Here is a 13473-nt window from a genome sequence, read left to right on the forward strand (position 1 = left end):
TGAAACCTCATCTCTACTAAAAATACAAAAATTAGCTGGGCATAGTGGCGCATGCCTGTAGTTCCAGCTATTCAGGAGGCTGAGGCAGGAGAATTGTTTTAACCCAGTAGGCAGATGTTGCAGTGAACAGAGATTGCACCACTATACTCCATCCAGCCTGGCAATAGAGTAAGACTCCATCTCAAAAAAAAAGAGATCTCAGACTTAACACTTTTTTTATTAAATTGTTTTTTTTGCTAAGTCCTTTTAAAAAGCATTAAAATCCTATAGGAGAATAAAAGAATGAATAAAATTACTTTTATTTCTGTGAACCATCAACTCAGTTGTAAAATAGGAATAAAAGTTCTAAAGGTGGATATGCTATGTGAAAGAACTTCAGCTGCCTTGGTGACCCATTTCTTTTCACAGACATCAGATTAAAGCCCTCAATAGAAATTTGCATTTCCATAGTTTTCTTCCAAATATTAAAATTACTTTCACGAAGCTGAAGAGCAGACAAAAACTCTCTCACGGACTGCCTTAGAACAAATGACATTCAGTTTCAGAGTTCACACATGGTAGGATATAAAATGTCAAACTGCTTAGAATAGACAACTGAACCTCTCGGCCTTAGCCCTGTGCTGGATTCAGCTCTGTTACCACAGTGGAAAAGAATGAGAGAACAGCCATGGAATCAATCCAACCCAATCCTCAGACTCACCCCATTTTAAGCTTGAACCAGTCATACTTCTTAGATAATGTGCTGCTCTTGGAGTTGGACAACTAGCAAAGTGATATGTTCACAATAGATGTCTAGCAAATTTATAATTGAGATATTATTTTAATTAAAACATTTATATGCTCTTCACATATTAATATAATCATATTTACTACCTTGTAAGGGTATTTTCAAATAAAAACCCTAAAGCTAAAAGAATTCATATAAATTGCCCCAAACTACAACAACACAAAAGAGACAAAGAAAAGAAAGAGGGAATTTGACAAATACTTTACTATTTGTGGAAAACACTGCTTAAAGTCTGTGGATTGGTATAGATTATAGTCACACCTTATCCCCTTATCTGCTAACCTTATCACAAATAGCGTCCTAACTCAAGCAGATCACATAAACCACTTCAACCACAAACTCTGTGGTTTAGACAGTACCAACTTTCCTGCGTTAAGTGTCATTATAACCCTACATTCCTTATACTAACCCAAAACACGTTACTCTGTGATGTGCAACAGAGTATGGAGCACTTCAGGGAGATAACAAAGAATAATTTATAGCAGCCCTGAGACAAAGTAGTACCCACTGATAACTCCAAGAACTCCAAGATCTGAAATTCTGAACTTTGTATTAACCTTATAACTTCATTTGAGGCATTAGAGGGTTCCTACTCAAATCATTCAATAAACACATTTAAAAAAACAAACAACAACAACAAAAGACCTTTCCTCTCTAGGGTTCCAGCTTCCAAGAAGACAAAGAAAAGAAGGAATATGCGATGCCAAAAAGGGCTGTGGCTATGTGCAGCCCATTCACTGCATGAACTGTGCCCGATGCATGCCCAAGGACAAGGCTATTAAGAAGTTTCTCATTCAAGGCTGGGCGCAGTGGCTCATGCCTGTAATCCCAGCACTTTGGGAGGCTGAGGCGGGTGGATCGCTTAAGGTCAAGAGTTCAAGACCAGCCAACACGGAGAAACTCTGTCTCTACTAAAAATACAAAAATTAGCCAGGCGTGGTGGTGTGCACCTGTAATCCCAGCTGCTCGGGAAGCTGAGGCATGAGAATCACTTGAGCCCAGAGGGTAAAGGTTGCAGTGAGCCGAGATCATGCCACTGCACTCCAACCTGGGTGACAGAGCAGGACCCCATCTCAAAAAAACAAAAATAAAAAGAAGTTTCTCATTCAAAACATAGTAAAGGCTGCAGCTGTCAAGGACATTTCTAAAGTAAATTTCTTCGATGCCTATGTGCTTCCTAAGCTGTACGTAAAACTGCATTACTATGTGAGTTGTGCCATTCACAGCAAGGTAGTCAGGAATCCATCTCCCCAAGCCCAAAAGGTGCTAACATCCCCAGCCAAATTTAGACCTTCAAGTACTGATTCCAAAAAGCCCATGTAAGGAGCTGACTCCTCAGGACTGAAGAAAAACTATTTTCTAGGGAAAAAAAAAAAAAAAAGGAGATTATACTTAAAAAAAAATACTTTGGGCCAGGCACTGTGGTTCACACCTGTAATCCCAACACTTTGGCAGGCTGAGGAGGGAGGATCACCTGCGCCCAGGAGTTCAAGACCAACCTGGGTAACATAGTGAGACCCCCATCTCTAAAACAAACAAACAAAAAATTTTAACTACCTGGGTGTGATGGCCACGCACCCATAGTTGCAGCTACTCAGGAGACTAAGGTGAGTAGCATTCAACAGTTTTGTATTTATAGATGACAAAGTATTTTATTTAATAAAACTTTCCTGTCCTCGAAGAACTAACCATCTTCAGGGGAAGAGAAGATGATACTTTCATAAATTCAATAAGCAGACAGACATAAAAATATAAAATAGGCTGGGCACAGTGGATCACACCTGTAATCCCACCATTTTGGGAGGCCGAGAAGAGTGGATCACAAGGTCAGGAGTTCGAGACCAGCCTGGCCATATATAGTAAAACCCCGTCTCTACTAAAAATACAAAAATTAGCCGGGTATGGTGGCACACACCTGTAGTCCCAGCTACTTGGGAGGCTGAGGCAGGAGAATCACTTGAACCTGGGAGGTGAAGGCTGCAGTGAGCCAAGAACACGCCATTGCACTCCAGCCTGAGTGAGAGAGTAAGACTCTGTCTCATTAAAAAAAAAAAAAAAGCTCATGATGGATTAAAGGTAAAAGAAGTAAACAAAAAAAATACATGTTTTATGGAAATGTGGGGAGGTTCCATTCAAAATTATGGAAAATGAAACACTAAAGACAAATAATTATTCTTGTTTTTTTTTTCTGTTTTTGTTGTAGTCACCAAATACTTCAAAAAGGGCTTGACTGTTCCTACCTCCTTGACATGAGCATCATCAAAGTACATCCATTTGCGGATCTTGGTTTGAAAAAAGAATGTAGAATAATGTTTGCCATAGTAACAAATCATTCCGACTAAGTATAGTTCAGATTGCTTGGCCCGGTCATCTGTCACTCTGAAAAACAGCTGTGGGGAAAGAGAAAAGAAGCATAGTCACATATTCAACCATCCCACATCATCTCTCAGGAGACTCCACCGATATTTCTTAAGTAAGATACTGACTTCTCTTCCCTTCAGTCTAAGATTTTTGTTAGTTTAGATTATCATCAGAAATTAACCTCAACACTTTGTGAGGACAAAGTGAGAGGACTGTTTGAGACCAGGAGTTCGAGAACAGCCTAGACTAGATGACAAGACTATCTTTAGGCCCAGCATGGTGGCTCATGTCTATAATCCCTACACTTTGGGAGGCTGAGGCGAGTGAATCTCTTGAGGTCAGGAGTGTGAGATCAGTCTGGCCAACACAGTGAAACCCCATCTCTACTAAAAATACAAAAACCAGCTGGACGTGGTGGTGCATTCCTGTAATCCCAGCTATTAGGAGACTGAGGCAGGAGAATCACTTGAACACAGGAGGCAGAGGTTGCAGTGAATTGAGATCACAACACTGCACTTCAGTCTGGGTGACAGAGTAAGACTCCATTTCAAAAAACAAAAAAAGCAAAAAAACCCTATCTTTACAAAAAAATTTTTTGTAATTAGCCAGGTATGGTAAGTGCACGCTTAAAGTCTTAGCTGCTCAGGAGGCTGAGGTGGGAGGATCCTTTGAGCCCGGGAGTTCGAAGCTGCAGTGCCATACTTGTGCCATACTCCACTCCAACCTGGGACAAATCAAGAACCTGTCTCTAAAAAAATAATTTTTTTAATTAAAAAAAAAAAAACTGATCGGGCATGGTGGCTAATGCTGTAACCCCAACACTTTAGGAGGCCAAGGCAAGAGGATCCTCTGAGCCCAGCAGTTCAAGACCAGCCTGGGCAACAAAGCCAGACCCTGTCTCCACAAAAAATAAAAAATTACCTGGGCATGGTAGTGTCCACCTGTAGCCCCAGCTACTCAGGAGGCTGAGGCAGGAGGATGACTTGAGCCCAGGAGGTCAAGGTTACAGTGAGCTATGTTTGTGCCACTATACTCCAGCCTGGGTGACAGAGCAAGGCCCTGTCCCAAAAAAAGAAAAAAATTAACCTAAAAAGGCAAAAAGTAAGGAAAAGCAAGACAGATAGTGGCCAATAAACTGGTATGGTGATGAACTTTCTTCATACCTTTCAATAATTTTCTTACTAGGGCCTATCATAAGAGGAGTCAGAAAAGTTGGATTTAAAAGAAAACAAAAACAAAAACAAACCCAGCTGGGTGCAGTGGCTCACAGCTGTTATCTTAGCACTTTGGGAGGCCCAGGCGGGCAGATTGCCTGAGGTCAGAAGTTCAAGACCAGCCGGATCAACATCATGAAACCCCATCTCTACTAAAAATACAAAAAAATTAGATGGGCGTGGTAGTGGGTGCCTGTAATCCCAGCTACTCGGGAGGCTGAGGCCTGAGAATCACTTGAACTCAGGAGGCAGAGCTTGCAGTGAGCTGAGATTGCACCACTGCACTCCAGCCTGGGTGACAGAGTGAAACTGTCTCAAAAAAAGAAAAAAAAGAAAAAAAAACCCTCTACCTGTCTAGTTTCAACAGCCTTTTTTTATCAGCTGACCCCACAAATAAAATTTTCTTGTTAATAACCTACATAGGGAGCAATGCAGCCATGCTGGTTATCAGCATTTCAATTCCTAGGTGCCCAATGCAGTCCTAAGTGCTAAGAGACATATTTAAGAAGAAAAAAAAAATTGAAGGATTCTGGCCTTGAGTAACATATTTGGTTGAAAAAACAATCATGAAAATTAAACCTTGAGCTTCAAGGTAGTGATAAACTAAAAAAAAAAAAAAAAAAAAAAAAAAACAGAACAATACAGAATAGGTAGGTGACAGAAATTTAGAAGAAATAATTGCTTTTTGTTTTTAAGAGACAGGATCTTGCTATGCTGCCTGGGCTACAGTATAATGGCTATTCACAGGCAGGATCATTGCACACTACAGCCTTGACTTCCTTAAGCAATCCCCCCACTTCAGCCTCCTGAGTAGCTGGACTACAGGTAGGTGCTGGCAAAAAATGGAGATTTTGCCGGGCGCGGTGGCTCAAGCCTGTAATCCCAGCACTTTGGGAGGCCGAGGTGGGTGGATCACGAGGTCAAGAGATCGAGACCATCCTGGTCAACATGGTGAAACTCCGTCTCTACTAATACAAAAAATTAGCTGGGCATGGTGGCTTGTGCCTGTAATCCCAGCTACTCAGGAGGCTGAGGCAGGAGAATTGCCTGAACCCAGGAGGCGGAGGTTGCGGTGAGCCGAGATCACGCCATTGCATTCCAGCCTGGGTAACAAGAGTGAAACTCTGTCTCAAAAAAAAGAAAAAAAAAAAAATGGAGATTTTATTGTGCACAGCCTACTCAGGTAAGATTCCTTGGGAAGAAGACCTAAAATAAGATCCCAGAAAGTCCATTTATTCTCAATCGTGGTTTAATGACATTAAAAAACAATAACAAAAGTTCTCTTTAGTCACAGGATTATCCCAGGGAAAAAACCAGTAGAAAGAATATCAAAGAGTTACTAGTGTGTCTCTTTTTTTTTGAGACAGAGTCTGGCTCTGTCACCCAGGCTAGAGTGCAGTGGCTCACTGCAACCCTCACCTCCCAGGTTCAAGCGATTCTCCTGCCTCAGCCTCCCAAGTAGCTGGGATTACCAGTGCCTGCCACTACACCCAGCTAATTTTTGTATTTTGAGTAGAGACAGGGTTTCACTGTGTTGGCCAGGCTGGTCTTGAACTCTTTTTTTTTTTTTTTTTTTGAGGCGGAGTTTCGCTCGTTACCCAGGCAGGAGTGCAATGGCGCAATCTCGGCTCACTGCAACCTCCGCCTCCTGGGTTCAGGCAATTCTCCTGCCTCAGCCTCCTGAGTAGCTGGGATTACAGGCACGCGCCACCATGCCCAGCTAATTTTTTGTATTAGTAGAGACGGGGTTTCACCATGTTGACCAGGATGGTCTCGATCTCTTGACCTTGTGATCCACCCGCCTCGGCCTCCCAAAGTGTGGTCTTGAACTCTTGACCTCATGATCCACCTGCCTCGGCCTCCCAAAGTGTTGGAATTGCAAGCGTGAGCCACCGCGCCCAGCCTCCTAGTATGTCTCTTGAACTGAAGGAAAATCCTAGTTGTACCTATACTAGGGCATGAAGATGACAAGGTAGGAACCCAGGTCTGAAGTCTTTTTCCCTGTCTATTTCCCTGAATAAGATGTACAGAAAACCACTAAGCTACTAAATTATCTTCCAAGCTGCTTCATTACCTTCTCAACAGACACTGGTTCCACACAGTGAGTTTCTTATTTTTGGGCTCAGGTTACCAACTTTTAACTCTTTCACCTACCATAGCAGTTCTAGTCAGAAATGCCCCCTCTTTTGACCTTACTGCCTCCCATGGTTGAATACCCTTCCCTACTCTATACTCATATAAACTAACAATAAATAGAATATACAATAACTTTATGAATTACTGATTTGTTTTTTTTTTTTTTTTGAGACGGAGTTTCGCTCTTGTTAGCCAGGCTGGAGTGCAATGGCGCGATCTCGGCTCACCGCAACCTCCGCCTCCTGGGTTCAGGCAATTCTCCTGCCTCAGCCTCCTGAGTAGCTGGGACTACAGGCACGCGCCACCGTGCCCAGATAATTTTTTGTATTTTTAGTAGAGACGGGGTTTCACCATGTTGACCAGGATGGTCTCGATCTCTTGACCTTGTGATCCACCCGCCTCGGCCTCCCAAAGTGCTGGGATTACAGGCGTGAGCCACCGCGCCCGGCCCCTGATTTGTTTTTATCAGTAGCTAAGCTCTGCCTATCCTGTCTTTCAAGGCCAAGACATCCCATTTCTTCTTAAAAAATCTTTGCCACCTATAAAAGGAGGTATATGGGTACATATCTGCATGCACATGTATTTGTACACAAATAAACAAGTTTATCTGTCCAAAACATAATACTTGTCATCTAGGACATACCTGTTTGTCTAGTGCTCACTGCTCTTAAGCGATACCAAGACACAAGAACTCAAAGTGAGAGATAAAGATAACTAACACGCACATCACCCAGCTTAAGGCAGGTTCCCAGGCTGTGGATAACATCTTCTGCTAAGTCTGAGTGATCTGAGTCCCATACCAGCCCAATCGTGATAATCTGTGGAGCATTCATCAATACACGGCGAATCCGGATCCTCTCTCCACAGTTGCTCTGAAATACACATATAAGGCTAGTTAAACTTGTTTCCCGCTGGCTTTGCCACAGTTCCACTGATCAACGGTTCCCTTTCCCACTCCAAACCCCACCCCTGATTTAACTCACTGGACAGTTCCGCAGATCCCCCATGGTGCTGGCATTCTGTAGCAGCTCACCAAACATGCTTGGTGAAGGTTTCTCTCGTCTTTCCAGCATACAAATAGCCTGATTGCTTCAAGATGGGGAATAAAAGGGGGATGACAGCTTGTACATAGTTACTGCTAAATCAAACATTCATGTAAATTCCTTACTCACACATTTTACTTTCTTCCTCTGCCCACTATACCAAAGCCCCTGACCAGGCTCAGTGTCCCACAGACATACTGAGTGCCTCTACCTGTCCCAAAATCCAAAGCTCATAGAATCCCCATTCCTCCTCCCATTTTACTGGCCAGTACTGAGCCTAAGAAAAGGGAAAGGGTGGGAGATGAAAGAAGAAGAACAAAAGTTATTTTTAAATTACTGTTCTGTGTTCCTACAATATAGCACAGACTCAGCAATAAGGATATAAAACTATTTGTGTTTGTTGTTGTTGGTGGTGGTGGTGGTGGTTTTTTTGAGACAGGGTCTTGCTCTGTCACCCAGGCCGGAGTGCAGGAGCTCAATCTCAGCTCACTGCAACCTATGCCTCCTGGGTTCAAGGAATTCTCATACCTCAGCTTCCAGAGTAGCTGTGATTACAGGCACGTGCCACCATGCCTGACTAATTTTTGACATTTTTAGTAGAGAAAGGGTTTTGTCATGTTGGCCAGGCTGGTCTCGAACTCTTGGCCTCAAGTGATCTGCCCACCTGAGCCTCCCAAAATGCTGGAATTACAGGCATGAGCCACCGTGCCTGGTTAGGATATAAAACTATCTGAATGCCTTCAATTAAAGTCCAATAGGCTGGGAGCAGTGGCTCACGCCTGTAATCTCAGCAGTTTGGGAGGCCAAGTCAGGCAGATCATTTGAGGTCAGGAGTTCAAGACCAGCCTGATCAACATGGTAAAACCCCATCTCTACTAAAAAAAAAAAAAAAATTAGCTGGGCGTGTACTATATGTGGAAGTAGCTGAGACAGAGGCAGGAGAATCACTTGACTTGGGAAGTGGAGGTTGCAGTGAGCCAAGACTGTACCACTGTTCTCCAGCCTGGGCAACAGAGCAAGCCTCCGTCTCAAAAACAAAAAAAAAGTCCAAACAACTAGAGGAATACCTAAAGGCACAACAGAAAATCCTGTAAGACTCACCAAAGGGAAGTGGTGGAGATATAATGTACCATCTGGATGAAAGGCAGTGGATCAGAAGTGGCACCACAGCTAGTACATACACACTGAGCCAAAGAGAAAAAGGCAAAAACAAGCAACCATAATCAGGAACTGTTGTGGCACCCAGGTAACACCCCACAGCCCAGGATAAAGTGTTCTTGAAGAAAAGGTCCAAAAAAAGATGGAGATAAGAGTTCACCTGTTCAAACAATGTCATTGCAAACTTCTGATGAGAAATGCAATGTTGGGCAGTACATATATCCTCTTTGGTTTCATCAGCAATGTGGAAGTGAATTCTCATCAGGAGGTTTTCCTGATAGGGAAAGAACAAAAGCAGTACACCAACAATACTTAACAGACAAGTACATAAATTGGTAAGCAGCTTACCCAGAGAAACAGCAACCCTTCTGGAAGGTAGGAATACTTTGATTTTTTTAACTTTTTAGTTTGAAATAATTATAAATTCATAGCAAGTTTCAAAAATGTACAAGAGACTCCCTGTATTCTTCACCCAGCTTCCTCCAATATTAACATCTTAGGTAACTATAGTACAATATCAAAACCAGGAAATGGACATAGATAGAATCCACAGAGCTTATTCAGATTTCACCAGTTTCATATGCATTCGTGTGTGTGTATGTATAAGCTCTATGTCATTTTATCAAGATATAGACCAGTTCCATCACCACAAGGCTCCCTCATGCTACCCATTTAGAGCCTTACCCGACGAATCCTAATTCTAACTTGTAGTAATCACTAATGTCTTCTCTCATCTCCATCATTTTATTTCAAGAATATTATATAAATGGGATCATATAGCACATAACTTTTTTTTTGGAGACAGAATCTGGCTCTGTTACCCAGGCAGGAATGCAGTAGAGCAATCTCAGATCACTGCAACCTCCACTTCCCAGGTTTAAGTGATTCTCATGCCTCAGCCTCCTGGGTAGCTGGGATTACAGGTGTGCATCACCAAGCCTGGCTAAGTTTTGTATTTTTAGTAGAGACAGCATTTCACCATGTTGACCAGGCTGGTTTCAAACTCCTGACCTCAAGTGATCCGCCCACCTTGGCTTCCCAAAGTGCTAGGAATTACAGGAGTGAGTCACTGCGCCTGGCCAGCACATAACCTTTTGATATTGCATTTTTCACTTAGCATAATTCCCTTGAGATCTGTCCAAGTTGTGTAAATCAATAGTTTCTTTTTATTTTTAGAAAATACTTAATTCTTTGTACTGCTGCATAGTTCTTCATGATATAGACGTACCATCATTTGTTCAACCGTCTACTCACTGAAGGACATTTGGGCTGTTTCCAGTATTTTACTATTATGAATACAGCTTCTATGAACATTCATAAACAGGTTTTGTTTTAATATAAGTTTTCATTTCTGTGGGATACATGTACAGGAATGTAATTGCCAGATCATATGGTAGTTTACATGTCTAGTTTTTTTTCTTAGAGACCAATTCTCGCTCTGTCTCCCAGGCTGGAGTGCAGTGGTGCAATCTTGGCTCACCGCAACCTCTGCCTCCCAGGTTCAAGCGATTCTCCTGCCTCAGCCTCCTGAGTAGCTGGGATTACAGGCGCGTGCCACCATGACCAGCTAATTTTTGTATTTTTAGTAGAGACGAGGTATCACCATGTTGGTCAGGCTGGTCTTGAACTCCTGACTTCATCATTGGCCCACCTTGGCCTCCCAAAGTGCTGGGATTACAGGCATGAGCCTGTCTAGCTTTTTAAGAAACTGCCAAACTGTTTTCCAGAGTAGCTATATCATTTTACTTTCCCACCAGCAATATATCAGTGATCCAGTTCCTCAAGAGTACCTCTGATTTGGGCCCACATTTTACCCTGTGATGAGGTATGTATCACTCTCAAATTTTCTTTTCTTTCTTTTTTTTTTGAGACAAAGTCTCACTGTGTCACCCAGGCTGTAGTGCAGTGGCGCAACCTCGGCTCACTGCAACCACCGCCGCCCAGGTTCAAGCGATTCTCCCGCCTTAGCCTCCCAAGTAGCTGGGAATACAGGCGCCTGCCACCACGCCTGGCTAATTTTTGTATTTTTAGTAGAGACAGAGTTTCACCATGTTGGCCAGGCTGCTCTTGAACTTCTGACCTCATGATCCACCTGCCTCAGCCTCCCAAAGTGCTGGGATTATAAGCGTGAGCCACCACACCTGGCCTCAAATTTTCTAAATGGATGTATAGAGAGTCTTTTGAAGGTTGATGGATAGAATACAGAGTTGACTCAAGCCTGTAATCCCAGCACTTTGGGAGGCCGAGGCGGGTGGATCACGAGGTCAAGAGATCGAGACCATCCTGGTCAACATGGTGAAACCCCGTCTCTACTAATACAAAAAATTAGCTGGGCACGGTGGCGCGTGCCTGTAATCCCAGCTACTCAGGAGGCTGAGGCAGGAGAATTGCCTGAACCCAGGAGGCGGAGGTTGCGGTGAGCCGAGATCGCGCCATTGCGCTCCAGCCTGGGTATCAAGAGCGAAACTCCGTCTCAAAAAAAAAAAAAAAAAAAAAAAAAAGAATACAGAGTTGAGAAGAGCAATGGGCACTGGGGGCAATGTGGCTATCTATATAGGACATCACACTTAGGTTAGGGACTCAGTTATTCCCTGATTAATTATCTTTAGAAATGGAGGAGTGTATGGTCCCCAGACCAGCAGCATCAGTATTAACATCACTTAGGAACCTGTTAAATACAGATGTTCTAGGGCCCTTCCACCAGGCCTACTGAATCAGAAGCTCTGAGGGTACAGACCAACAATTTGTATTTTAATGAGCCTTGGCTCCTTGAAGGTGAGAGCTGATGTTTTATTCAATAACAAGCACAAAACCACCAGCTGCCTAAAGGAAAAATAATAACACACTGCTATAACAGAGACATTTTAGATCCTGAAAAATCAGAGAAACTCCTAGTTCTAAAGGTAGAAATGGGTGTAACAGTAAATTCCACCATAAAGTAACCAGTCCCTGATGGAGACCATCAGTAGTCCCACCCCATATCAAAGAGGGCCGGAGGCCAGCACTTACAAAGCACTCTGCAGCATCATCCATAATCCCCAGCTGGAAACGTTGTTCATCCTGGAAAGTCTTTGCCAGAGCACTGCGGAGAGTGTCAGATGGAAGCACTTTTTCACTACTACACTGAAACTGGTTAAAGATTCCCTGTAGGAAGAGGTTAGACAAGAGAAAAAGTGCAATGCTGTTATTAAACTTCTATACATCCTAGTCTGTCATGCTAGCACCTCCATGATGACAGCTATGAAACCAAATGTGCTTCCCATGGGTTGATATGCTTGCAGTTAGTGATTAAAAATAAAATCGAGAATCAGAATGAAGAGCATGATCCGTGCTAATAAAGATCCTCACTCCTACATCTGAATATGATGCCAAGGACATATTAGGAGAAACCACTGTCATGAATTAATGTAATGCAGTTACTCATTTCCTTTCCTCCAATACAGACAGAAGTAGATGGTTAGGTAAAAATAAAAAAATTACATGTGAATGTATCAACAAATTTTCTGGGGGTTCATCCTACGAATCTTGATCCCCTTTCTTTTAAAATTTTCAGCTAATATAAAACTATCAAAAAGTACAAAGAATAACATACCAAAAATCTGTGTGTGTGATATCCAGAAATAAACATTCTATCATATTTACCTTCATCTACAGATAATGCTAAAGTCCTATTTAAGATTGCCCTACTCTCTACCAGCTACTCATATCATAAATTTGTTGTATAATCTTCCATTTTTAATAGTTTTACATATATATCCCTAAATAATGCACACGATACTTTTGTGTATATTTGTGGGTTTTTTGTGTGCTTTTTTTTGAACAGGGTCTTGCTTTGTCACCCAGGCTGGAGAGCAGTGGCATAAACATGGCTAACTGCAGCCTCAACCTCCTGCCTCAGCCTCCTGAATAAATGGGACTACAGGCATGCACCACCACATGCCGCTAACTTTTTAATTGTTTTGTAAGAGATGGGGTCTCACCATGTTGTCCAGGCTAGTCTCAAACTCCTGGACTCAAGCAATCCTCTCACCTTGGCCTCTAAAAGTGCTGGGATTGGCCGGGTGCGGTGGCTCAAGCCTGTAATCCCAGCACTTTGGGAGGCCGAGGCGGGTGGATCACGAGGTCAAGAGATCGAGACCATCCTGGTCGACATGGTGAAACTCCGTCTCTACTAATACAAAAAATTAGCTGGGCACGGTGGCGCGTGCCTGTAATCCCAGCTACTCAGGAGGCTGAGGCAGGAGAATTGCCTGAACCCAGGAGGCGGAGGTTGCGGTGAGCCGAGATCGCGCCATTGCACTCTAGCCTGGGTATCAAGAGCGAAACTCCGTCTCAAAAAAAAAAAAAAAAAAAAAGTGCTGGGATTACAGACATGAGTCACTTTGCCCAGCCTTATTAGTATTTTTTGTTTATGTAAAAAGTATCACACTGAATTTTACTTTTTTTTTTTTTAAGACAGAGTCTTGCTATTGCCCAGGCTAAGTGCAATGGTGCAATCCCGGCTCACTGCAACCTCCACCTCCCGGGTTCAGGTAATTCTCCTGCCTCAGGCTCCTGAGTAGCTGGGACTACAGGCACCTGCCGCCACAGCTCACTAATTTTTGAATTTTTAGTAGAGACGGGGTTTCACTGTGTTGGCCAGGCTGGTCTCGAATCCCTGACCTCAGGTGATCCACCTGCCTCGGCCTCCCCAAGGGCTGGGATAACAGGCTTGAGCCACCATGCCCAGCCATACTATTCTACTTCTGGTTCACTCTACACCAGTTGGCCCCTC

General features: G+C 43.1%; 1 protein-coding gene across 19 annotated transcripts in view; it reads right to left on the bottom strand.

Annotated features, from left to right (window-relative positions):
• Positions 1 to 13473, bottom strand: part of USP54 (ubiquitin specific peptidase 54) — a 133241-nt gene that overhangs the window by 37219 nt on the left and 82549 nt on the right. For all 19 annotated transcript variants that reach the window (XM_064374301.1, XM_064374304.1, XM_064374305.1 and 16 more), the window contains 6 exons: positions 11709 to 11843; positions 8860 to 8973; positions 8643 to 8725; positions 7482 to 7587; positions 7224 to 7370; positions 3028 to 3177 (listed from right to left, as the gene is read on the bottom strand). In XM_064374301.1, the coding sequence (XP_064230371.1) occupies positions 3028 to 3177; positions 7224 to 7370; positions 7482 to 7587; positions 8643 to 8725; positions 8860 to 8973; positions 11709 to 11843 (735 nt within the window). The remainder of the gene's footprint in view (positions 1 to 3027; positions 3178 to 7223; positions 7371 to 7481; positions 7588 to 8642; positions 8726 to 8859; positions 8974 to 11708; positions 11844 to 13473) is intronic.

Source organism: Aotus nancymaae, unplaced genomic scaffold (genome assembly GCF_030222135.1).
Source record: "Aotus nancymaae isolate 86718 unplaced genomic scaffold, 86718_ANA_hifiasm-v0.15.2.pri h1tg000010l, whole genome shotgun sequence".
Taxonomy (NCBI): Eukaryota; Metazoa; Chordata; class Mammalia; order Primates; family Aotidae; genus Aotus; species Aotus nancymaae.